Genomic DNA, 25,978 nt, shown 5'->3' on the forward strand with positions numbered 1-25,978 from the left:
TACTTCCAGCAGTGGGGTCATCCGGAGATAGACCTGTTTGCCACAAAAGAAAACGCAAAATGCCAACACTTTGCCGCCAGGTTCCCTCACCCACAGTCGCAGGGGAATGCGATATGGATGAACTGGTCAGGCAAATTTGCGTACGCTTTTCCGCCAGCCCCTCTGATACCGCTGGTGGCAAGAAAGCTAAGGCAGCACGCGATGACTCTCATCCTAGTTGCTCCAATGTGGGCGCGCCAAGCATGGTACACCACGTTCCTCGAACTCTCAGTGGTGCCGCATCAAAGACTGCGCCTCACGCCCAGACTTTTGACGCAGAACCATGGAGAAATTCAGCATCCAGATCCGCAACAGCTCAACCTGGCGATCTGGCTCCTGAAGTCCTAGAGTTTGGATACCTTAACCTACCTCCGGAATGCATGGACATCATCAAGGAGGCAAGGAAGCCAACTACCAGAGCATGCTATGCTGCGAAATGGAAGCGTTTTGTCATTTACTGTACAGCCAATGACATCAACCCGCTAGATGCATCTATCCCTGACATCATTTGCTATCTGTTGCATCTTTACAAGTGCAATCTAGCGTACACTTCCATTCGGATACATCTATCCGCCATAGCGGCTTATCTTCAGAACAGGCAGCATCTCTCTGTCTTCAGAGTGCCTGCCATTAAAGCTTTCCTTGAAGGTCTGAAACGAGTCATTCCCCCAAGAACACCACCAGCTCCGGTGTGGAACCTCAATGTGGTCCTCACCAGACTGATGGGACCACCTTTTGAGCCACTGCACTCGTGTGAACTCCAGTTCCTAACGTGGAAAGTAGCTTTCCTAATAGCTATTACGTCACTGAGGCGTGTTAGTGAGCTACAAGCGCTCACAATCCAAGAGCCTTTCATTCAGATTCATCCAAATAGGGTAGTGCTACGCACTAACCCCAAATTCCTTCCGAAGGTGGTGTCACAGTTTCATCTCAACCAAACTATTGACTTGCCGGCATTCTTTCGAAACCCACAAACGGTGGCGGAAAGAATGCTCCATACCTTAGATGTACGGAGGGCGTTGATGTACTACATAGACAGGACACAACCCTTTAGAAAGACAAAACAACTTTTTGTTGCCTTCGCACCACAACACAAAGGCAACCCTATTTCCAAAGCAGGAATAGCCAGGTGGATTGTTAAGTGCATCCAAATATGTTATCAAAAGGCCAAACGCACTCTAACGATACCCCCAAGGGCGCACTCCACACGCAAATTGGGGGCATCCATGGCTTTCCTAGGGAACATTCCTTTAGAGGACATTTGCAGAGCAGCCACGTGGGTTACACCACATACCTTTACAAAACACTACTGTGTTGATGTGCATTCCAAGCAGCAAGCTGCTGTAGGACAGGCTGTTCTCAAGACTCTCTTTCAGGTTTCTGCAGCTGGCACGGGCAACCGCCGCTGATGGAGGGACTGCTATGTATTCTATGCTAAGATATGAATTTAGCAGCCCACATGCCTCGAACTGAATATGCTACTTACCAGTATGCATCTGTTCTTGGCATGTAGGGCTGCTAACATTCACATCGCCCACCCTCCTCCCCGGTGCCTGTCGCAGCTGCAGATATACTATTGTATTCAGTCATTAGCATGGACATCCTTTACACTTTTCACTCCATCTTCTGCCACAATGGCGAAAAACAATCTGGGGATGGAGCCGATGCCCATGCGCACTGTAGTCCAGGGGAGGAGCCACCTATCTCAGGATACTTCGAAGACTCTTCCAGGACAACAATGTGCGATCATCCTGACCCAACACTAGGCGGCGATCTAATGCTAAGATATGAATGTTAGCAGCCCTACATGCCAAGAACAGATGCATACTGGTAAGTAGCATATTCAATAAAATACAAGACATGCAGAGTGAATGTCACTCCTGCTTGTTGATTCTGGTCTGAATCGGCAATATTCCATCCGCAACAGCAGAGCTCCGTTCCAATCCTTCTTCAGAAAGGTATAGAATTCCAGTTCTCTGTCCTTGTCCGCACATAGGCTCTGGACTGCGGCCAACTCGTCGCCAATATTGTGGTACTTAAAGGAACTAAAACACCTAACACAGCTATTTGAGGTAGAGTAGGTGTATTGTACAGTCTCCAACAGCCCCTGGCTTCAACTGCCAGAGAAAAAGCATTGGTAAATCAATCCTCCAAACACATTCCAGAATCCTAAGCACTTGGCGCATGGAATATAGAACAATGATTACATCACCACAATGGCTTATGACGATGAGGTGCTGGGATCACTGCTGAGACCTTTCAGTCTGTTTGTAACCATTGTTCAGGTGTAGTCGGATTACTGTGGCAGGAGATTGTTACAGGATGGAAGGGTCAGTTACCTGGTACACATGGGTTCTGATTGTCATGTGCCGGGATCACTGCTGGCACCTTTCAGTCTGTTTGGTACAATGCCCTGACAAAGGCTCAGTCTTTCAGATACGTCTTCAATTGGAGGGGACAGCAAATTGTAAGCTCTAACTGCTACAGCTTTCTCAACTTGAGCAACAAAAAAAAGTGTAAATCAGGCCATTGTTAATTTGTGCCACAACATGAAGGGCCGCAGTACCAAATTAAGAGAGTAACTGCAAGGTTTGGTTTAGAGAGCATGTGTAAGTATGTAGCGCCTTATCTCTCACATTGCAGATTCTGGTGGTAATACAAGAATTGTAGCGCAACCTGTGTTGCCAGTAATGTTGGTGAGTTGACAAAATATCAACCTCGATGGTGAGAATGTAATGTAGCTATCTGCTTGGGTCCAGAATGGCAAATACCACTGTACAAACACTGAGGCAAAACAGTCTAGCTTCGGATCTGATCCGTTGTCTGTTCTCCCCCAACAGAGAAAGAGGCCAAGAAGGAGCCAGAGGATGGGGACGAGCCCATGGTCGAGACGGAGAGTGAGAGTGAAGCGGAGCTCGCCGGATTCTCGCCTCTGGTAAGGAATGACTAGATAGACAAGAGAAGCGGTGGACAAGACTGACTGGTGTCTGCCCAGGGTGTGTATTCTAATAATAATGTGGGTGTAACAAGGTAAGTGACATTTTCCTTACGAATGGAGTGCAGTCAGCTGAGGGTTCAGTTCCCTCCAGATGCATCATAAGCCTCTTGACAACTGTAAACAAAGTAATAGCAGGAAGAGGATTGTTGTTAGTCAGACTCATGTTGGGTTGTTTCTTCCTCTGTCTGCTTGCCGTTGGCCGTCTTGGTCGCAGAAATCTGTTGTACATCTTTAAAGGGGTACATCTGCAGACGTAATACACTCCTGCCTTAGAGACAGACCTGCATTGAGTGCAGTACTTGGTGCCTACAGGGTTTGACAGACTCATGTGTGATCTGGGGGCTAAAACTTTACCAAGATGTCTCTTGCACCTGAAGAATACTCCTTCCATTTCCAAATGCTTACTATTAAACATTAAACATTTTAATTTAATTTATAAAGCGCCCGAATCACCCCATAAGGGTCTCTGCGCTAAGGCTGCAGTAATCAACAAAGGGGAGATGAATCAGAACAGTGTAGTTTTCAACAGCTTTCTAAAGACAAGATAGTCCGTACATTGACGTAAGTGTATGGGGAGTTGATTCCAGTAGAGTGGGGCAAGGTGGTAGAAGGCTTTGCCACCAAAGCTTTTTTTTTTAAAGTGCGGGATATAAAGAAGTGCTTTAGACCCAGACCACAGGGGCCTGGATGACAAATAACTGACACATTTGTCATTTAAGTAACTGGGACCCAAGTTGTTTACAGATTTGTAAGCAATACTGCAGATTTAATCCTCTTCCGCACCGGTAACCAGTGCTGTTTTTGGAGAAAACATGTTCTTTCATTCTTTTTAATGAAATTCAGTTTCAAAGTAAACAAACATAAATTAAAGAATTACTCCTACTCTGTCAGTGTCTCACAACTAGGTACTTCAAGAAGGGTACAGGGAATACTCACAGGTCCTGTCCAACACCATGGAGCTGCTTCAGAGGGCAACAGTGTGTTCATGTCGGGTTACAGCCCTGATTTTAACTCCCATAGAGCTTCTAAATAAAATGTGCGGGGAACTTTATGGTTTTTACTTCACTTAACACACCATTTTACGCTTGTTTACAACCCTCCCTGCATGCTGCTCCCGAGCCATTCACAGATTTCACGTCCCATCTCGTCCTCCCAAGGACGGACCGTAAAGCATCCGGCTCCATACAGCCCTTTCAATAGCCCCATTTCACATAGTACTGACTCGAAGACAGCTGCTGCTAGATGTATCCTGAAAATTGTACCAATTCCCAGGTTGCTTCCCACTGAATACACTGCTCGAAGCGGCCTCAGGTACATAATATCCTACTCCCAGACAGTATTCCATTCATAAACCTCTCTTAGGGATCCTTACCATGTCGGATCTAACTTCACGAGTTGCTCTATGGGTGAAAATTCCCCAAAAACATTGGGAAATGGCAACTGTTTTGAAAACATGAAGATATGGCACTAAAGGAGACTACTATTTGAGAAACCAGCATGTCGTTCAATAGAGAAGCCAGCTGAGGCCTTCTTAAGAAGGATCGCCTATGGGTAATCGGAACTTGTGGGGTCCTCTGGTGTGAATGCATTCTGACTGGCTCTAGTCCCATGTCTCCTGTCTGTCCCAACAGATAGATGTGAAGACGACTGCCCTGGCATTGGCGATAACCGACTCTGAACTTTCTGATGAAGAGGCTTCTATTCTGGAGAGTGGTGGATTCTCGGTCTCAAGGGCCACCACCCCGCAGCTTACGGACGTCTCTGAAGGTATGTGATTGCAGAGGTGCTTTCAGGTGATACATGGGTCAGATTTCTGGAGAGAAGGGATGGGCAGCTTCAAGGCAGTGCTGTCTGAATACAAGACTGCCTTACACCCGTTTGTTCTGTAAGAGGAAGTAGTGCTCCTGCTGTTGGTATGAAACCTCACCGCCATACTTCTACTGAGCCTGTGATGGGGTTGTGCACTAGTTCATAACATAAGTCAGTTTGCACATTAGCAGAATACATGCTAAAGTCTTACCAGTGGAGCTTGTGGGTGTGTTTTTAAGGTATGGACTGTTGTGCACAAATGCCTCTTTGACGTATGTTTGACGAACCCAAGACATATTATCTTTCCATGAACTGTGTTTCTGAAACAACAAGGTTTGTAGCATCCTTTGTAGATTTTGCCCTGCTCATCCTGCCATCTAGTATTAGGCTTAGAATACTGCAGCTTGTTTTACTATGAAATCTTTGTTTCGTTGTGGACGTCCAGCGACGATTCACTGTGCGATAAGTGGTATTATATGGTGAAGCAAATCTAATTGGCAATCCCTATTACTTTTTTGCTACGGGTCAATTTGCTGGATTTTTCAGTTTTCTCACCTATTAACTGCTGGTATCTTTCTCTCTAGTCTAACCTTAGCCTCCAAATACACATTGGCTATCAGTTGACCATTATTGCCCACTGCTATGTGCAAATACTTAAAAACATGCTTGCCCACCTTTCCAAGTGTTCTCAACAATAATGCTTTCTTTCTGCCTTTGCTAAACTCCCTCCCATCCGACACCTTAATATAATTTTCAAAAATCTCCAGCCATTCTTCCCATTCAGTAGGTGGAATTCCAGCTTGCGTGAGGAACACTGGAGGAGAAATAATTGCAGCTTGCATGATAACAAAACTAAAATTCAGTGTATACACTCACGAGAAAGCTCTCAGGTGAAAGCACAAATTCACAGGGTGTGCTTATCACCGCAGTTGCAATGTGTGCCTGTCACCGTAAACATCTTGCCATATATCTACCTGATGAAAACGGTGCCCATCACCACAACTGAAGGGTGTGCCTGTCACCATACAGGCCACGTTGCATGTACTTCACAAACACTGTGATGAACACACAAACAGCCAGATTCATTATTATTATTATTATATTTAATTTTATACAGCGCACAGCTACCCGCAGGTTTCCCGGCGCTAAACAAAAAGAGAGAGAACGGGGAAGTTTGCAGAAGGACGGGCTCTAGAGAACATAAAGGGTCTATAAGTTAAATAACCAGGTCTTGAGGTCTCTGCGGAACCTTAGATAGCAGGATTCAGAACGTAAGGAAAGAGGTAGGGTATTCCACAGGGAAGGAGCCAAATAAGCGAATGAGCGGCCGCCTATTCTGACTCTCCTAATACGGGGCACCTGATATCGAAGTTGAGTTGACGAACGAAGAGTGCGGGGGGGACAGTAGTGTTGAACCAGAGTGCTTAAATAAAGAGGGGCATTACCTGATTTGATGCGGTGCATGATGCTGAGGGCCTTGAACTTAGAGCGGTTTTCAATTCGGAGCCAGTGTAGGCTACGCAGAGAAGCAGAGGTGGAAGAGGTTCTGGGGAGATTGCAGAGTAAACGAACAGCCATGTTTTGAACCGTCTGACGCTTGCGAGTCACCTCCTTACATGCCCCCAGAAAAAGAACATTCCCATAGTCCAGCCGAGATGTAATTAACGCTTGGACTACGGTTTTCTGGGTGTCACGGGGAAGCATCCATATGATCTTTCTCAGCCACTTGATGATGGTAATATAGGTGGCCGAGACCTTGATCACATGTTGCTTCATCGACAGCTGATCATCAAATATGATGCCTAGGTTGCGAGCTGTTTTGGAGGGAACAGGTAGGGGACCCATTTGCTGTGGTCAATGGTGAGGACCCCAAAGTGTGGTATTGTGGCCAAACAAAAGAAGCTCTGTCTTATCCCCATTTAATTTTAGTTTATTGTCATGCATCCAATTGGCTATGTTATTGAGACCAGAGAGAAGGGATGATGTATTGGAATTTTGACCTGTGGAAAGTGAATAGATGATCTGAGTATCATCGGCGTAAGAATAAATGATAAGTCCGGCTTGCTCCGCAATGGTGGCAAGGGGTCTTACATATAAGTTGAAGAATAGTGGACTCAAGATAGAGCCCTGAGGGACACCATGAGTGGAGTGATGGATTTTTGAAGCTGAGGTGGGGGAGAAAACTTGGAACGTGCGGTCAGAAAGATAGCTGGCCACCCAACCGAGAGCTGAGCCACTGATGCCGATGGACTTAATGGCAGTAAGAAGGATGGAATGGGAAACCGTGTCGAAAGCGGCACTCAAATCAAGTAGGATGAGTGCCACAGTTTCCCCTCTGTCTACCTGGCATCGAATGGTCTCAGAGACCCCAATAAGGGTAGACTCGGTAGAGAACCCAACCCTAAAGCCAGACTAAGACTGATGGAGAAAGTTGCCTGCTTCAATGTAAGTGGTGAGCTGTTTGTTAATGTGCTTTTCCAGGATTTTGGAGCAGACCGGAAGGAGTGAGATGGGACGAAAATTAGCTGGATTATTGGGATCAGCATTGGCTTTCTTTAGTAGGGGCACAATCATAGCGTGCTTCCACGTACTCGGTACCTTAGCTTCTCTGAGTGAAGCATTAAGGAATTCTAAAATTAAAGTGAGTGCATGAGAATCAAGAGTTAAAAGGATTTGTGGGGGAATGGGATCCAAGGGGGAGCCAGATTTAATGCAACCCAGAATATGCTGCAGAGAAGTGATAGTAAGAGGGTCCCATGCAGTCAGCTGAAGCGTGGAGGGCGGACACATTTGCGTCCCTGTTTCTAAATCATACATGGGTGTAGACATGACCGGCTCAGGAGAGGATGCATTGTGAGTAGGAGCTCCAAAGTTAGCATAGATGGTCTCGATTTTGGCAGTGAAAAATTCTGCCAGGGAGTTGCATTGCATTTCATCCAGGCAGGGAGCTTTGGGCAGACAGGACATGCCCGAAAGTTTCTGCACAGCTTTAAATAAGGCTATAGGTCGGTTCTGAGCATTTAGAATGGTTCGATTAACATGTTCCGCCTTGGCTATGTTACAAAGGGAATGGTACTTGGTAAGAGCATTTTTGTAAGTTTGTTTGGCCCCAGGATCGTAATAGGCGCGCCATTTCCATTCCAACTTTTTACATATAGATTCATGGTGGGAAAATCGGCTCGCAAAGGGCCAGATTCTGCGAATCTGGCCCTTTGCGAGCGCTTTTTTTGCATTTGGGATTCATCATCCCAAATGCAAAATTCGCAAATTCTGAAATCGCCAAATTGCGAGGAATTGCATTTAAGGAATCTCTATTTGAGATTCCTTAAATGCAATTGATGAACCATTTTAGAATTGCGAATTCGCAATATTTGGCTGCTATTTACCGCGAAGTCGGACTTCGTGGTAAATAGCAAAGTTGGGTGTTACACACACTCATGTCCTTTGGAAATGTGTGTGCGCAACGCCAGTGTAAATCACCATTTCAGGGGTGCTACAGGGTGTTCTTTGGACACCCTGGCACCCTTGAAATCGCTTCCTTATTTGCGATTTGCTAATTGCTATTTGCAAATAAGGATTGACTCCCCATTCATTCCTATGGGCCTTTGGCCCATAGGAATGAATGGGGAGTCATTCCTTATTTGCGATTAGCAATTAGCGAATCGCAAATAAGGATGATGTAGAAATCGCTATAAATTTTGCGATTTCTACATGCATCCCGTTTTGCGAGTCTTTAATAGCGATTCCTTAATAATCGCTATTAAGGACTCGCAACAGAGGAGCATGATGAATCTGGGGGAAAGTGTGCCTATCACAGTAACCGTAGGATTTGCCTGTGTCCGTAGGTAACCAGCTGGTAATGTACCTTTATACACCTCCCCACTCAAGATACCCTTCCACCTGCACGTCCTTCCTCACGCGATGCTCTGTGTGTAACGTCTGTTCTCCCAGGATGTCCTGTATGAACTCAGATGATGCACGTCGTCCCACTATCCACTGAGAATCCAGAAAGTGAAGGGATCTCTGCTCTTAAAGCTGAAACATGAACTCTTCACTAGCTGTTACTGGCTTTGATAAGCATCCCACACAAGTAAGATGGCCGCTGATCATGTGATCCATCACTTTTGTTTCTTTAGTCAGTTGTGCCTGTTGTCCTTCTGATTGCGTCACTCTTGCAATGCCTTGCTCTACGTAAGCCAGAGGCACTCGTTCCTTCGCTCGAGAGTCCACGTGCGGGGGCGAGTTGCTGCTAGCGCGAGGAAGGGCGCGAGCAGCACCTAAGCTAGCCAAAAGTTTGTCGTTCACCCGTTCAAGTGAAGAAGTATCCTTCACTTTTTAAGGTGCTTCAGCTTGGCTGTAGATATTTCGATTCACTACCTTTTTCTGTCTTTCTGTAGCTGGTGGCACTAGTCTGTCTTCTAGACACCGGTAGGATAATGCTGCACTGTACGATGCTTGAATGGTGGAAATCATTGCCAAATGTAGTAATGAGTCCACAGCCCACGCTGTATTTAAGGCTGTTTATTCAAGACATACCAACTGCCGATGGTGCTCCCTCTCCAGCCAGCAAACAACTGACCTGAGAGAATCACCACTGCACCACAATAGATGACGACCAGTGCTTTAAATGGGCCGGTACTCACCGGTACTGAGTACCGGCACTTTTTCCTTTTCTCCCCTTGAGTACCGGTGCTCATGGGACCTGACTTCAACCAAGGCAACGCTTCCTTCATCCCTCCACCTTTAACAAGCACTGCAGGGAATTAATCACGGGAGCACTTCTCACCAGGAACCAGCGTGAGCTGCTTTAGAAGTTTGGAAGTCTTCAGAGCTGGGGAGGGAGGGAGGGTCTGCAGAGTGGTTATCGGATCCATTGTTCTTTTCACAGTGGGGCTGAGAGGGGGCTGTAAAATCAAATAGGTGGCGGTGAGACGCACTGTTCAGGATTGAATTTTCCGTGGACAGAACAAATTAAAAAGTGGGTTTATGGCTGTGGGAGAGATGTCCACTGAGTGTTATGTAACAGCGGCACCTTAAGCGCACCCGGGGACAGGTGCCAGCTGGCCTGCCCGTCTCGGCTCGACCCCTCCCGGGAACAGCCCTCGCTGCCCTGCCCTGGGGGTATGATCCACGGGGGGGCCACCGTTCTTCAGCTCTTATTAAGCAAGTGCTTCACTGGCTGCCATTACAACTTGATCTATATTTCCAGAGTCCCTCTTCATTCTAAAACTCTATCTTGTTGTGAAATGTGTTCTTTCTGTGAAGTATGATAATGCCTCATAAGAGTAACAGTAACTCCTTCCAGAATGAGTACACTCGCATAGAGGAACGACGAGGTACGGCTTTAGAAATTACAAAACGTGTTTCTTTATATCGGATAAGGGCCAAGTGTTTGTGTACCTGGTTGAGAAAACTAGTTGGAGGAAGGCACTGAACTCTGGCTTCTGTTTCAGAATGAGTAGCAGGAATGAACACAGCTAAATTCGGAAGAACACACTCTTCGGATACTCTTCAATTTTACTTACTTTTTTTTTTAAACAAATGGTAATGAAATGCTAGATTTCACTGTTGCACAAATAAAACACACACTCCACAAATAGACAAGCACCGTAGGCAAACACAGTAGTGACGCACACAACACAGTAACGGATACATGCACACAAACGATAATGCACAGACATAGATGAGTACATACTGCACAGATGTACATGCACCAAAGATTCCTAACCATGCACACACACGCAAACACTTGCGAAAACTACAAGCACGGACACACAGCACACACATTCCATCGGTAGACACACACATACAACATGCACACATACAATTAAACACATACCAAATGCACACAAACACACAAAAGAAACTATGGAGCTTCTACTTGTCACCTTACAGTATCTTGCTGCACCTTTTTTCACAGCATAACATTTGATGACGTCACATTTCCTTTATGGTTATCTTGACAAATAACTACCACCTATAGTGTGTGTTGTACAAACTGAGTAAAACACACACAATTGATGGATGGAATGCAGAACAAATCAAAACATTACTGTTTTTGTTGCAGAGAGTCTTGTGTTGCCTGCAGGTCAAAAGTGAAGATCCTTGTAATATAGCTTAGTGAGTTATGACCCTGCAGCAAGGACCTGCCTGCAAACAAGAAGACATATGTTTAGAACCTCGGTGTTATTTCCTCAATCATTTCTCATTTTAAAGATGCTAAAAAAGGCTACTATGGGTAGTACGAAACACTTGTCAGTAAGTGCCATATATATATATATATATATATATAGTTATTAGTTAGATATCTAATGGACAGATACATCCGACATTCTAACCATGCATGCAGATTTTGCGCATACAACCTTGGCAAAGTCAAAAAGCTAACCCCGCCCCTTGTCCCACCTTAGTACCTCCCTTAACTCCGCCCACTGCTCCTTTTGGTGAGTACCTGCACTTATTTTTTTCCACTTAAAGCACTGATGACAACACTAGAAAATGAAATATAAATGTTCCTGGATTTGAAGCTGCAGATGGCATAAATGCTATCGTGCCGGGATACAACAAACTGCCTCAAACTGGATTACAGACCGCATTTACGGAATACCAGATTAAATGGCCTCAACTGTCCTTGCTGAGGAGTATGAAACCTAGATGACTGTACAATCAGCTATCAGATATGTGCAGCTGTGGACAGAGGCGTGAAGCAGTAGGCTCAACCCAGTGATATTATCACCATTTTCGCCCTGACCGCACAACTGAAAACGGTTTCCTACATCCCTGTATAAAGATTTGTAGAATTTAGAAACAAAGCTCTTCTTCTCTGGCCTCCGTGAGCAGAATGGCTGTCGCCTCGATTTCGACTAAACGTTCTTGCGCGGTTACTCTTCTATAATTTGCCTGCCATTCAGTGTTTAGATAAGTGGAATTCATATAGCCACCACATGTATTACACCGAATGAATGTTCCTTTAAAGAGAGGTTAATAACAAACTAAACAGACGAGGGCTACATATGACATAAGCGCACACGCCACTGTGCAGAAACTACTTTTCCATTCCAATCAAGAAAGCTGAAAAGGTGCGTGCTGCCACAATCGAAATGTGTATTATATATTCTAAAATAATGTCATTAAAAGGTGGGTCTGAGGGATGTTGTACATCACTGGGAAAGCTTCTTTTCTACAGCCCATTACTCTGCCTGGCCCCATAGTGCTGTTTATATCATACTACGTGGACTGGTTTTATTTTACTCCAGGGTGAGTTGTGCCATATTTCTGACAAATATTTCTGCTGATTTCGCAACCTGGCATTAATTTCTTGCTTCATCCTAATCACTCGGTGACCTCCCAATCAAAAAACACCTGAAACGTAAATCGCGCACAAAAAAAAAAGATTAGGTACCATTCAGATCACTGCACAACCGGAATTCAAGCTCGACAACGAATTCCCGGCAATTGATAAAACAGTTGGTAAGCTAGGAGGTGGCAGCTCTTTTTTATTTTATTTTATTTTAATTAAGGGAGAAACCTGATTTGCCAGAGGATGCAGTTGGAATGTGTCAATGAAGGGAAAATAATAACCGGCTAGAGTTGTAAGAAACATTAGTTATGTTAAGAAGAACTCCTGGAAAAGATTACGTGATTTGATTAATTAAGCAACCAAGAAAATTGTGTTTGTGAACGTTGGCAGGCTCAAATGATGCACTCCAACTGCTGTCTGCAAGAAGACGTGAACAACATACGTGTATGTGCTGTTCTGGCCAAAGGCTGACTTGAATGAACCCACAATACTGTGGGTCCGGTTTCAAAGAGTGTAAAATAGCAAAGATTACAAATGAAGGACACAGAAAGATCAATCATGTTTAATGACATGACCAGATTTCACTGAGCTAAGAAGTAATGCTTCGAAATATTTCTCGTTTCTCAAAATTGAGATGCCTATTCCCTTCCCTGTGATAGTAAATGCATGAATGTCATAGCAAAACAATCTCCATTTAATTTCTCTTAGGCTGTGTACTTGATGGGGCACGTGAAATCACACTTTTATTGTCTGATTGCAGCATTTCACTCTTAATTTTAAAGCTTCTAGTACCCAGGAAAGGGCTGGCTCTAAGTGAGCCTGTTTTCGGTAAAATGTTAACAGGCAGCAAAGGCACGCTGGTGCCCTACTTAAAGAAGCATGGCGGCAGTCGCACTTATTTTAATTTAAAAATGCAAGCGCGGTGTCCATGAAACGGGCGCTTTACCATGGTGCTGGTGTGGCCTAATGCATCTGATCGAAACAGGAGACCCTTAGCAATGTGGCGTAACAAAGAGAGCTGCTGAATTTGGGCCTGGGGATCGGGGTTTGAGTCTCGGCATGGGCTGCACAAAAAGCATGCCGATGGTTAAAAACTAAATGTTCGAGGCATGTGGGCTGCTAAATTCATATCTTAGCATTAGATCGCCGCCTAGTGTTGGGTCCGGATGATCGCACATTGTTGTCCTGGAAGAGTCTTCGAAGTATCCTGAGATAGGTGGCTCCTCCCCTGGACTACAGTGCGCATGGGCATCGGCTCCATCCCCAGATTGTTTTTTTCCGCCATTGGGTTCGGATGTGGTCTCGACGTCTTTCTGTCGAAACCGAGAAAAACTAACTTTTAGCGGCCAAAAGGCCTCGTTTTTTTTTGCGTCGGTATTGTCTGCGCACGGTCTCGAGTCTTCCGTCTCTTGGAGCCGGAATAAGCGGAGTTTCTTTCGCTCTTCGGACTTTGAGGCCTTCTCATCGCGACACGACTGCAAAACTTTTCTGAACATGGAGCGGAGCCCGTTTAAGTACTGCCCGCTCTGTGGGTCCAAGTACCCACACATCGATCTACACCCCGTCTGTAACAAATGCCTTTTGCCTGACCACGACGACGGCAAGTGCAAAGCCTGTGCACAGTTCCGGTCTAAGAAGACTCTCAAGCTTCGGCGCGCGGTGCGCATGGAAGCTAGACAAGCGGCCCCGGATCCGGAAAACATCTTCGGCGACCAAGATGAAGAGGACCAGGGTCATCATCTTCAAATCTCCCCACCCGAGACGGAGGTCGAGGCGGATCCGGTAGACGACGACGGAGTCGTGGGTCAAGGCCTTGAATACGTCGACGAGGTAGGAGACGACGAAGAGATTTATGGGGCCGCGGCGGATAGCTCAGGGGACGAGCTCTGCCCCGAAGGTTTCGAGGATACCGACCGGGTCACGGGATCGCCTGTAGGCCTTACCCAAGACCCAATGCCGCAAGCCACAGCCCCGCCTTCTGGCCCGGCCACGGACTTACTTGCTGAGCAGACTGTATCGAAACCGAAAGCATCGGGATCGACTACATCTAAGATGGCCGACCCGAAAACGAAACCGAAACTTAAGGACTCGAGTGTCCCTAAGATGGCTGCCGTGCCGGCGAAAACGACTGTACCCGCTACTCCATCGACTCCGTCGACCTCCGGTCCGCAGAAGTCGAAGAAGTCCGTCGATTCCGCTGCTGCACAATCAAAATCGACGCCAGAGGAGGGGTCCTCTAAGAAAGATGGTCGGCACGGGTCAACAGCGGCGCCGCCGTCCAAGCACGCCAAAGCCGGCTCCACGGAGGCTACGCAGGCGCACGGATCGAAGACTGGCACGTCTGCGCACCGGTCCCAGGACTCGGGGTCGGTGACAGCGGGATCCGCGTCGAAAGCGCACAAGGCCCACAAAGACGTCGGATCCGAGGGAAAGGTCAAAACATCCTCGTCGGCGCCAAAACCCACTGGGAGTGAGACGTCCCTCATCGCCGAATCACTACAGAGAATCAGGGAGAAGGCCTCTGCTCCGTCGGCTCCGATATCATCGCCGCAAGCGCCAAAGGACAATCCAGCAAAGCCTTCTGGCAAACTTCTCTTTATTTTGCCGCCAAAGGAGGCGCCGAAAGCCTTTTCCACCAAATCGGCACCGAAGAAGACGGTTTCTTCAACGGCTGGCCCACTTCCACGTCGGGTACTCGAATCAGAGGATGATTCAGAGCATTTCATCGACGCTGACACAGGCAAATTGACCCTCTATAAGAGAAAAATCACTTCAGAGTCAGTGGACTCGTATGTCATCCCACTGAAAAAGAAAAGGGTGCCCCTTGACGCTTCAGGCCTCATGGAACCAATCCAGCCTCCTCCGAGACGGAGCCCTACTCCCTCACCAGAACACTCTGCGGGTGAGGGGTATGATGAGGACGAGCAATACAATTTCCCTATCAATGAACCAGATGCACAACCGGATTCATATGATGACACTGGTGACCAGGGCACCCAAAGTGTGGGGCAGGACCCGCAGCTTTTTAATGCACGTGCATCCCCAACTGAGGATTCAGCAGGTTTTCATGCGCTAATTGAGAGGGCAGCAGCCAATCATGATGTGGACATGCATGCTGACCCAATAGAAGAAGACTTCCTTTTCGACACATTTTCAGTCTCTGAAAGGACAGTAAAGACGCTGCCTATGCTTAAAGGAGTCCTCAAGCATGCTGGGGATATATTTAAGGAGCCTACCAGAGCACGAGTGGTCAATCCACGCATTGAAAAGAAGTACAGACCTGCACCTGCAGACCCCGCATACATTCGGGGACAGTTGCCACTGGACTCTCTTGTGGTCGCCAATGCCAGGAAACGTGCCAACTCCCAGACGACGGGTGAAGCTCCTCCCCGGATAAGGAGTCCAAAGTGCTAGAGGCAGGGGGCAAAAGAGTAGCTGCACAGGCCGCAAACTTTTGGCGCATTGCCAATACACAAGCACTCTTAGCACGTTACGATAGGGCGCATTACGACACCCTAGAACAGGTTATACAACACCTGCCTCCAAAGTTCCAAGAAGGCACCAAACTGCTTATTGAGGAAGGGAAGCTAATATCAAACGCAGCCATCAAGTGTGCACTTGACGCCGCAGACACAGCTGCTAGAGCTATCAACACTAGCGTTATGCTGAGACGACAGGCGTGGCTCCGCATCTCGGGGTTTAAACCAGATATTCAGACAACCATTCTTAATCAGCCAGTCAATCCTGATAGTCTGTTTGGTCCAGATGTTGACACCACCCTAGAAAAAATAAAAAAAGACACAGAAACTGCTAAGTCCATGGGGGCCCTACAGTCACAACAGTTTAGTGGCAGCAATTTTCGTCGCTCAGGTGTACGTGGAGTCACCAGAGGACAAATGGGTCAACAATCTCAGTTCTCAAAAGGTGGAGCACAATCCTCGTTCACAAAACAGAACAAGGGAGGTTACAGAAATAACAGCAACAGAGGTCGCGGCAGAGGAAACAACAGCTCCCGCTCCTCTACCCCAAGCAAACAGTGACTCTCTGTCGCTGCCCCCCGACCACTTAACACCTGTCGGGGGGAGACTGCAGCAATTCCTGCCCGTCTGGAGAAACATCACCACAGACAGGTGGGTGCGACAACTAGTCCAGTATGGTTATTGCCTAGAGTTGAAATCCACTCCACCCAACATCCCGCCAAGGCAAAGGCCTATGTCCGCAGAGCACTTGCACTTATTGCAGCAGGAAGTAGTGGTGATGCTGCAAAAAGGCGCAATCGAGCTCGTGCCGGTGGGAGAGGAAGGCACAGGGGTGTATTCCCTGTACTTCCTTATTCCAAAGAAGGACGGATCTCTCAGACCCATTCTAGATCTACGTCCCCTCAACCTGTACATACTTTCAGAACACTTCCATATGCTTACTCTGCAACAAATTCTTCCCTTGTTAAACCAAGGGGAATTCTTAGCAACCTTAGATCTCAAGGATGCTTATTTCCACATTCCACTACACCCGTCCCACAGGAAATACCTCAGATTCACTATCCAAGGCAAGCATTATCAGTTCAAGGTCCTACCCTTCGGAGTGACCACAGCCCCAAGAGTGTTTACCAAGTGTCTGGCGACAGTAGCAGCGCACCTCAGGAGGCAGAACATTCATGTCTACCCCTACCTAGACGACTGGCTCGTTCAGGCCAAGTCGGAACAACAGTGCGCCGCGGACATGTCAACTACCATTCACCTCCTTCACGATCTGGGCTTCTCGTTGAACTACCCAAAGTCGCATCTTCAGCCGGCACATGTCCGGCAGTTTCTAGGTGCGACGATCAATACCCTGACGGCCATGGCTCAGCCAAACCAAGTCAGGATAGACAGCATGCAGTCTCTAATCCAAAGGTTCAGACCACAACACTCACTTCCAGCGAGAGTGTTCATGCAGTTGATTGGCATGATGGCCTCCTGCATCTTCATAGTCCCTCACGCACGGTTGCATATGCGTCCGCTCCAGGAATGCTTAGCAAATCAGTGGACACAGGCTCAGGGACAATTGACAGACCTAGTGTTGGTTACCAGTCGGGCATACGACTCTCTGCATTGGTGGACTCCACACAACCTTTGCAAGGGCCGACTGTTCCAGGAGCCAGTGCCACAAATTATCCTGACAACGGACGCATCTCTCTAGGGATGGGGAGCTCATCTGCTCACTTACACAGTGCAGGGACTATGGACGACGCAGCAACAGAAGATGCACATCAACTATCTGGAACTGATGGCAATCTTCATGGCGCTCAAGTCCTTCATTGTACATCTGTGCAACAAGGTAGTGTTAGTCCGGACGGACAACATGACCGCGATGTACTACATTCAAAAACAGGGGGGCACCCACTCGCCACAGCTGTCTCATCTGGCTCAGGGCATGTGGAAGTGGGCCATTCAGAGGAACATTTTCCTCATGGCGGAACACCTCCCGGGCAAGGACAATCAGATGGCGGATCTGCTCAGCAGATACAGCCATCAAATGCACGAGTGGGAGTTACACCCATCTGTACTCCACCCGTACTTCCAACAGTGGGGTCATCCGGAGATAGACCTGTTTGCCACAAAAGAAAACGCAAAATGCCAACACTTTGCCGCCAGGTTCCCTCACCCACAGTCGCAGGGCAATGCGATATGGATGAACTGGTCAGGCAAATTTGCGTACGCTTTTCCACCAGCCCCTCTGATACCGCTGGTCGCGAGAAAGCTAAGGCAGCACGCGATGACTCTCATCCTAGTTGCTCCAACGTGGGCGCGCCAAGCATGGTACACCACGTTCCTCGAACTCTCAGTGGTGCCGCATCAAAGACTGCGCCTCACGCCCAGTCTTTTGACGTAGAACCATGGAGAAATTCAGCATCCAGATCCGCAACAGCTCAACCTGGCAATCTGGCTCCTGAAGTCCTAGAGTTTGACTACCTTAACCTACCTCCGGAATGCATGGACATCATCAAGGAGGCTAGGAAGCCAACTACCAGAGCATGCTATGCTGCGAAATGGAAGCGTTTTGTCATTTACTGTACGGCCAATGACATCAACCCGCTAGATGCATCTATCCCTAACATCATTTGCTATCTGTTGCATCTTTACAAGTGCAATCTAGCGTACACTTCCATTCGGATACATCTATCCGCCATAGCGGCTTATCTTCAGAACAGGCAGCATCTCTCTGTCTTCAGAGTGCCTGCCATTAAGGCTTTCCTTGAAGGTCTGAAGCGAGTCATTCCCCCAAGAACACCACCAGCTCCGGTGTGGAACCTCAATGTGGTCCTCACCAGACTAATGGGACCACCTTTTGAGCCACTGCACTCGTGTGAACTCCAGTTCCTAACGTGGAAAGTAGCTTTCCTAATCGCGATCACGTCGCTACGGCGTGTTAGTGAGCTGCAAGCGCTCACAATCCAAGAGCCATTCATTCAGATTCATCCAAATAGGGTAGTGCTACGTACTAACGCCAAATTCCTTCCGAAGGTGGTGTCACAGTTTCATCTCAACCAAACTATTGACTTACCGGCATTCTTCCAAAACCCACAAACGGTGGCGGAAAGAATGCTCCATACGTTAGACGTACGGAGGGCGTTGATGTACTACATGGACAGGACACAACCCTTTAGAAAGACAAAACAACTTTTTGTTGCCTTCGCACCTCAACACAAAGGCAACCCTATTTCCAAAGCAGGAATAGCCAGGTGGATTGTTAAGTGCATCCAAATATGTTATCAAAAGGCCAAGCGCACTTTAACGATACCCCCAAGGGCGCACTCCACACGCAAACTGGGGGCATCCATGGCTTTCCTAGGGAACATTCCTTTAGAGGATATTTGCAGAGCAGCCACGTGGGTTACACCACATACCTTTACAAAACACTACTGTGTTGACGTACATTCCAAGCAGCAAGCTGCTATAGGACAGGCTGTTCTCAAGACACTCTTTCAGGTTTCTGCAGCTGGCACGGGCAACCGCCGCTAATGGAGGGACTGCTATGTATTCTATGCTAAGATATGAATTTAGCAGCCCACATGCCTCGAACTGAATATGCTACTTACCAGTATGCATCTGTTCTTGGCATGTAGGGCTGCTAACATTCATATCGCCCACCCTCCTCCCCGGTGCCTGTCGCAGCTGCAGATATACTATTGTATTCACTTATTAGCATGGACATCCTTTACACTTTTCACTCCATCTTCTGCCACAATGGCGAAAAACAATCTGGGGATGGAGCCGATGCCCATGCGCACTGTAGTCCAGGGGAGGAGCCACCTATCTCAGGATACTTCGAAGACTCTTCCAGGACAACAATGTGCGATCATCCGGACCCAACACTAGGCGGCGATCTAATGCTAAGATATGAATGTTAGCAGCCCTACATGCCAAGAACAGATGCATACTGGTAAGCAGCATATTCAATATATATAATAATTTTAACTCCTAACCCATATAATTAAACAATGGTTGAATATGTACAATTACACAATCTGAACAAACCATGCAGGAGCAAAAGAAAACATGCGGGAGGGGGAAGTTGCCCTCGGAACACATCCGATGAGACACAAATGCAATGGTTGGTTGTTGTCTCAAAGGCAAATGCAGGAGGGGGAAGTGCATGGAACAGGTACCTTCAGAAGCATTTGTGACTCCGTGTCGGGGAATTGCGTAGCTGTCGTGCCTGCAACGCCAGCTATGAAAAAAAAGTAATTAACTAGAGTGCTTTGAAACTGTAAATAAAACGCACAGAGTAAGGCCACATGTAACAGGGGTAGTTCTCATGGGAGGTTACAACAGTAGATAAGGAGGGACTACTAAAGAAATTAACCAAAGAAAACAAAGCATTTCCAAAAGACAGTCAAAGGAGCCAATTAAAACCTAGGCGGAGCTTAAAGCCTATATTCTGAATTCAGCATGTCTCGGAGAGCCACGCAAGCACTGCCTAGGCGAGACATAAAAAGGTGCATTTTCACTGCATAAATGTGATGTCTGTTTTTAGCATTTTCCAGTCATGAGCGTTAGGCCACCCACAAAATATGTTCTTCGTTTTTATGTGGAGACATGTGGGGATGCTGGTTAGTTATTCATTTGAGGATCTCAACAGATTAAAGTAATTTGCAATAAAAACTGTAAACAAATTAGTAATGTTAACAGTGTAAGAACTTTCAAGTTTTGTATGGCATTATAGGAAAGGGAACAGAATCAATACTAGTTACACTACACCAAACACTTCCTGGTGTTTAGATTGCAAATGAACAACAACGAGTTCTTAGTAAGGGCCATATTTACATTTTGTCTGACTCTGTCGCCCTGGCGAAGGACTTATGCCATGCTGAGACTACTCCGCCCGCCAAATTTAGACACGACAGAGAAGCTGGTGGTCACTTAAAATGCTCCTTTCACAATGGGAGTTCTCTCCCATGGCAAGGGGGTCTTTTGACAGTTTTCACTGCCCCTTACTACAATGGTTTTCCAGGTGGTGACGGCCAGTAAAAACTGGCCTGTATGTCTGCACATCTAATTAGGTGGGTGGGCATAGGTTAGACGCAGATGGCCCCTCCTCTGTCGGGACATGGGAGGGGTGCAACCATGCCAGAGATGGCGTAGTCTTCCCCACGGTTTTACCAATCAATCGAACAACATTTGAATAGTGCAGCACTGTCACACCAGGAGGTATTTGGCGCTGTGGATGCTACGTCAAAATATGTCAAAAACGGAGGGGCGTGGCTGCGAGCCGACCGTGATGGCTGCGTAGCGAGAGTGCTCTGACACCGAGGCAGCTCCTTGGCAATAATCCGCTACAGAATCCGAGTTAAGTGTTTCACCGGTGACGGATTCGGCTTGCGATACTTCAGCGACGCCGGCTGGCGCTTCTCCGGTCGGAATTGGACCCGGATTCCTGGTGCGACGAGTGCGGTCCGGTGGAGGCCCTGCCGGGTGAAAAAGCACCGGCCTGCCGTACTGCTGCTCCCCGCCCGGAAGTGACCACGAGACGGACGGCTGTGCCGGAAGTGGGCGCTGTGGACGGCGATCCTCCCCTGCAGTGTCTGATGGTCCCTGACGGTGCTGGGCCATAACGAGCGGGGGTTCCACGACGGAGTGTCCCTCCTGAACGTCCGAACTGCCTGGGGGCGTGGAGGCTCCGTGTGCGCACTGTGAACGGCTCGCCGGAAGGTACGAGGCCAGGAGGGGGTGCGCATCGGCGGAGTGTGCCTTTACCTGTTGGAGCTGTGAGGCTGAATACTCGGTGGGCACTGGGCGCACTGCCACACCAGCATAATAAACGGCCTACGACGGAGGGTGCATTAGCCTGGCGGTGCGGAGGTGCGCGGGGGCCCCTGACCCCTAGAGCTGTGAGTGAGGACCGTCTCAGGCGCTGAGCCGGAGTCCAGACCTTTTGGCCGCGAGAGCGGCACCCCCTGACCTGCGCCACGGGACTTGGAGCGTCCCCGGAGCTTCAGCATCTGTACCTGATCGGCTCTGACTCTGGCCGTGTGGGGGAGGAGGCTGTGCCGCCGTTTGCCACCTAAAGCGACACGGGAGCCGGGGTTCTGTGGTCCACTCGGGGCCCTCGCACAACGGAGGAGGCCGCTCTGACCGCTGCCCCCTGCCCAACGGCGCTCTTGTGAAGCATACCCAGAGGAGAGAAGGGGCTTTCAGTTCGGCGCCATTTTCTGACTCGAGGGTCCTTTGGAACGCCCCCCCCGCGTGGTGGAGTCCTGAAGTCATGGCAAACAGAGGTAACAGAAGCGCGGCTGCGCAGGCGAAGCTGGAAAAATACGCCTTCGAGAAAAGTACAGCAAATCTCTCGGAGAGTCGTCCCTCGGGGGGCAAGAGTCCGGTGGGTGAGGGCACCAAGAAAGTGACATTGGAGGACCTGATGAAGATGCTCACGAGCGTGCAGGCGACAGTGGGGGCAATTTCTACTGATGTTGGGCTGCTGAGGGCGGATTTCCACAAAATGACGGAGCTGGTGGCCCAGGTGGAAGTGGTCACTAAATCGCTGGTAGAGGACACCTCCGAACTACAGCTAGCCACTGAGCGACTGGAAGCGATTGCCAAGAAGCTACAAGACCGCCTGGATGACCAGGAAGGGAGGTCACGGCGGAACAACGTCCGTATCCTGGGCATTCCGGAATCTGAAGGCAAGCGTTCAATGGATTTGCATGTGGAGGAGCTCATCACGACGAAACTGCAGCCGAAGGGCCTCTCCCGATTCTTCTCGGTCGAACGGGCGCATAGAGTCCCGGGGGGGACGCCGAAACCTGGGGCGGCGCCGCGGCCGGTGCTGGCTAGACTCTTTAACTTTAGGGATAGAGATGCCATACTCCAATCAGCCAGAAATTCCGCCCCACTTAAGGTGCTGAACTCTACTATCGCGTTCTTCCCTGATTACACTGCTGAGGTGGCCCGACGGCGTAAGACATTTATTGATGTCAAAAAGAGCCTGCGGGACAAGGACATACCATACTCTATGTTATTTCCGGCGCGATTGAGGGTCGTGGACAATCACAGGGCATGGTTCTTCGACACACCTGAAGCGGCGAGGGAGTGGCTGGACGGATGGAGACGTGTGGAGGCACCTAGGCGAGATGGTAGACTTCATCGCGACAGAGGCTCGCAGCAACAACCGGACCAGGAGCCTTCCCAGGGACATAGCCAAGACCTCTTTGCAGAACCGGGTCAGGAGGAGAGAGAGTATTCTGAGGAGTGAGGGTCGGCGTTCGTGTATCAGACATTGCCGGTGGACACTTGGGCCCTGCACAGGGCCGGGCGGCTGAGGTCGATTGGAGCTGCCGTCGGGTTGCAGAGCTACACACCCCCGACAAGCAAGTACACTGGGTTGGGATGGGACTAAGCGCTCTGCTAAGTTGGGGGCGGCGGGCGGTTTCAGACCCGTACAGCAGGGAGGCAGGAAGGGGGGTGGGGGGGGATTGGATGGTTGTTTTAGCACTAAGGTTTTTGTTTACCTGTTGTTATGTTTGGCACAGCACAAGCTACACTGTACTGAATGAGGGTGACTTGGTCGTAGGTGACGTTGCTCCACTACGTTCTTTCCTCTTGGACTCACACCACACCCTGACAGATGGCGACACACTCACAGGATACACCTGAGTTGCACATGGCAAGCCCCTCCCGCTCTATGACACTGACGGCACTCACATGGAATGTTCGGGGATTGGGTGATAAGGTGAAGCGAGGCCTAGTGTTACACTATTTGAAACGCTGTAAACCGGCGATAGTTATGCTGCAGGAGACCCATTTGGTGGGCACGGCCTCTAGAGCGATGGACAGGTGGGGATACAAATTCGCCGCTCATGCGGACTTCTCGTCCGGTTCTAGAGGGACTGGAATCCTTATACGGAAAAATTTCCCATTGATATGCACGCACACTAGGGTGGACACTCAGGGCCGCTTCGCAGCGGTAACAGTACAGTGGGAGGGCCAGCTCTTTAATTTCGTGTCAGTGTACATCCCGCCTAACTTGCACACCGAAGCTCACACTGCACTAGCCTCCTTCCTGCTCGCATTACCGACAGCGACACTAGTTGTAGGGGGAGATTTCAATGACGTGGTGGACCATGCCCTTGATAGACACCCACAGGCTGCGACGGTGCGGGGAGGCGGGCGACTCTCCGGCCTGTTGGACGCCTTGGGACTGACGGACTGCTGGCGCTACAAACACCCCCTCGACAGAAATTACACATACTACTCAGCAACACATAATTGCCTCTCACGGATTGACCATGTGTTCATGTCCGGTGAAGGGCTTGGTGGGGTCGATGAAGTGACCATCTGCCCCAGAGGTATCTCCGACCACTCCCCTCTGCTCCTCACGTACACGAGTCACCGCGCGCACAGGTGCCGTACGTTCCCGATCCATGCGAGTTATTTACAATATGCCCCTTTAAAAAAATCACTCACCACTACGGCCGAGCACTATTTTCGGGAGAATGTGGGCTCAGTGGATTCCCAGAGTACTCTGTGGGAAGCGTTTAAAACGGTGCTGCGGGGGCAAGCGATTGCATCGGTGGCGACACACAGGAGAACACAACAGCAAGAACTCAGCGCCCTGGAGGAGGCCCTCACAGTGGCCATCTCTAGACAGGAATCTAATCCATCTCTGGGAGCCGCCCAGGCGGTCCGGCTGTGCCGCGTAGAATGGATGGCGTACCAGCGGGAATCGGTTAAGACGTCACTCCAGGCCACCCGCCATTGAGTGTACGAACTGGGCGATAAAGCGGGAAAGATGTTGGCCTGGCTCGATAAAAAGGAAAGGGCTGGCAGGGTTATTGCTCAACTGACACTGCCTGACGGACGGGCGACCTCTGACCCCGGGGTTATTGTCAACCTGCTGACGGACCATTACGAAGCTATCTACGCTCCTCAGGCGGGGTTCTCGACGGAGGAGGCCTATGACTACATCAGGGATCTGACGATCCCCTGTCTCTCTCCGGAGGAGGCACTCTTGTTGGAGGCCGATGTTACCGTGCAGGAAGTACGAGACGCGACTGAGGCGTTGGCGTCTGGGAAAGCCCTGGGACCCAACGGCATCCCGGTGGAATTGTTTAAACTGACGTCCCAGTCGACTGCCCCCCATCTTCTTAATATGCTCGAGGACAGCCTAGAATTGGGAATGCTGCCGAGTGACCAGCGCCTGGCTGCTATCATCCCGGTCCATAAACCCGGTAAGGCGGCGGAGGAATGCACCTCCTACCGCCCCATTTCTCTGCTCAACGCGGAGCCAAAGATACTCGCCAAATTATTGGCGTTGCGATTGACCCCCCACCTTGCCACTCTAATTCACCCGGACCAGTCCGGCTTCATGCAGAATCGCAATACCTCGCATAATCTGCGGCGTTTGCAGGCGGTCCTGGCTCGCAGGGAGAGTATACGAGAACCGGCGGTACTGCTCTCCCTGGACGCCACTATGGCGTTCGACACAGTGGAGTGGCCTTATCTCTTCGCGGTGCTCCGACGCATGGGCTTTGGGCCCCGCTTTTGTGCGTGGGTCCGACTTCTGTATACTAGCCCCCTCGCGCAGGTTGTGGCCAATGGCCACATCTCTAGGACCTTCCCGCTTGGGCGTGGGACGAGACAAGGTTGTCCGCTATCTCCTCTATTGTTTACGTTAATCCTTGAGCCGTTGGCAATTTGGGTGAGATGGGAACCATCAGTTAAGGGTATCCAGTGGTCACCAACGTGGGAAGATCGGATATCGCTGTACGCCGACGATGTCCTGCTCTACCTCACCGCTCCGCGGAAATCTGTCCCGGAGCTGCTCAATGTCTGCGAGAAGTTCGGGAGAGTGTCCGGTTATAGAATTAACTGGGCGAAGTTGGTGCTATTCGTTCTTGTTGGCCCCCCCCCCCCCCTTCCGAAGGGCTGTCCGTTAGCGTACACTGCTGCCCCCTTTAAATATCTGGGGGTCTACGTTACTCCAAGTCCGGACGTATTCCACACTTTGAACCTGAGACCACCCCTGGAGCGGTTTGTTCGGGATGTCAGGGTGTGGCGTTCCCTTCCACTTACTCTTTTGGGCAAAGCTGCCCTGTTTAAAATGATGGCTCTGCCTCGTTTTTTGTACCTCCTGGAGAATACGCCGTTTCCGGTGCCCCCCGCCTACTTTAAGGCCATCTCGGCGGCACTTTCTAATCTGCTCTGGGATGGAAAGCCGGCCCGCATTGCGCAGAACAAGCTGGTGAGGGACTGGTACGATGGGGGGATAGCGCTCCCTAGTATTGAACTGTATTACTGGGCTGCCCACCTTAAGCAGATCAACTACTGGTTACATGTCCCGCACACGGACCCAGC

At 49.2% G+C, this 25,978-nt stretch overlaps 1 protein-coding gene across 1 annotated transcript in view; it reads left to right on the plus strand.

Annotated features, from left to right (window-relative positions):
- RETREG2 (reticulophagy regulator family member 2) overlaps positions 1–25,978 on the plus strand; it is a 132,178-nt gene that overhangs the window by 95,606 nt on the left and 10,594 nt on the right. The window contains exons 7-8 of the mRNA XM_078679192.1: positions 2,880–2,974; positions 4,669–4,804. Of these exons, the coding sequence (XP_078535318.1) occupies positions 2,880–2,974; positions 4,669–4,804 (231 nt within the window). The remainder of the gene's footprint in view (positions 1–2,879; positions 2,975–4,668; positions 4,805–25,978) is intronic.

This window comes from Lissotriton helveticus, chromosome 3_1 (assembly GCF_964261635.1).
Source record: "Lissotriton helveticus chromosome 3_1, aLisHel1.1, whole genome shotgun sequence".
Taxonomy (NCBI): domain Eukaryota; kingdom Metazoa; phylum Chordata; class Amphibia; order Caudata; family Salamandridae; genus Lissotriton; species Lissotriton helveticus.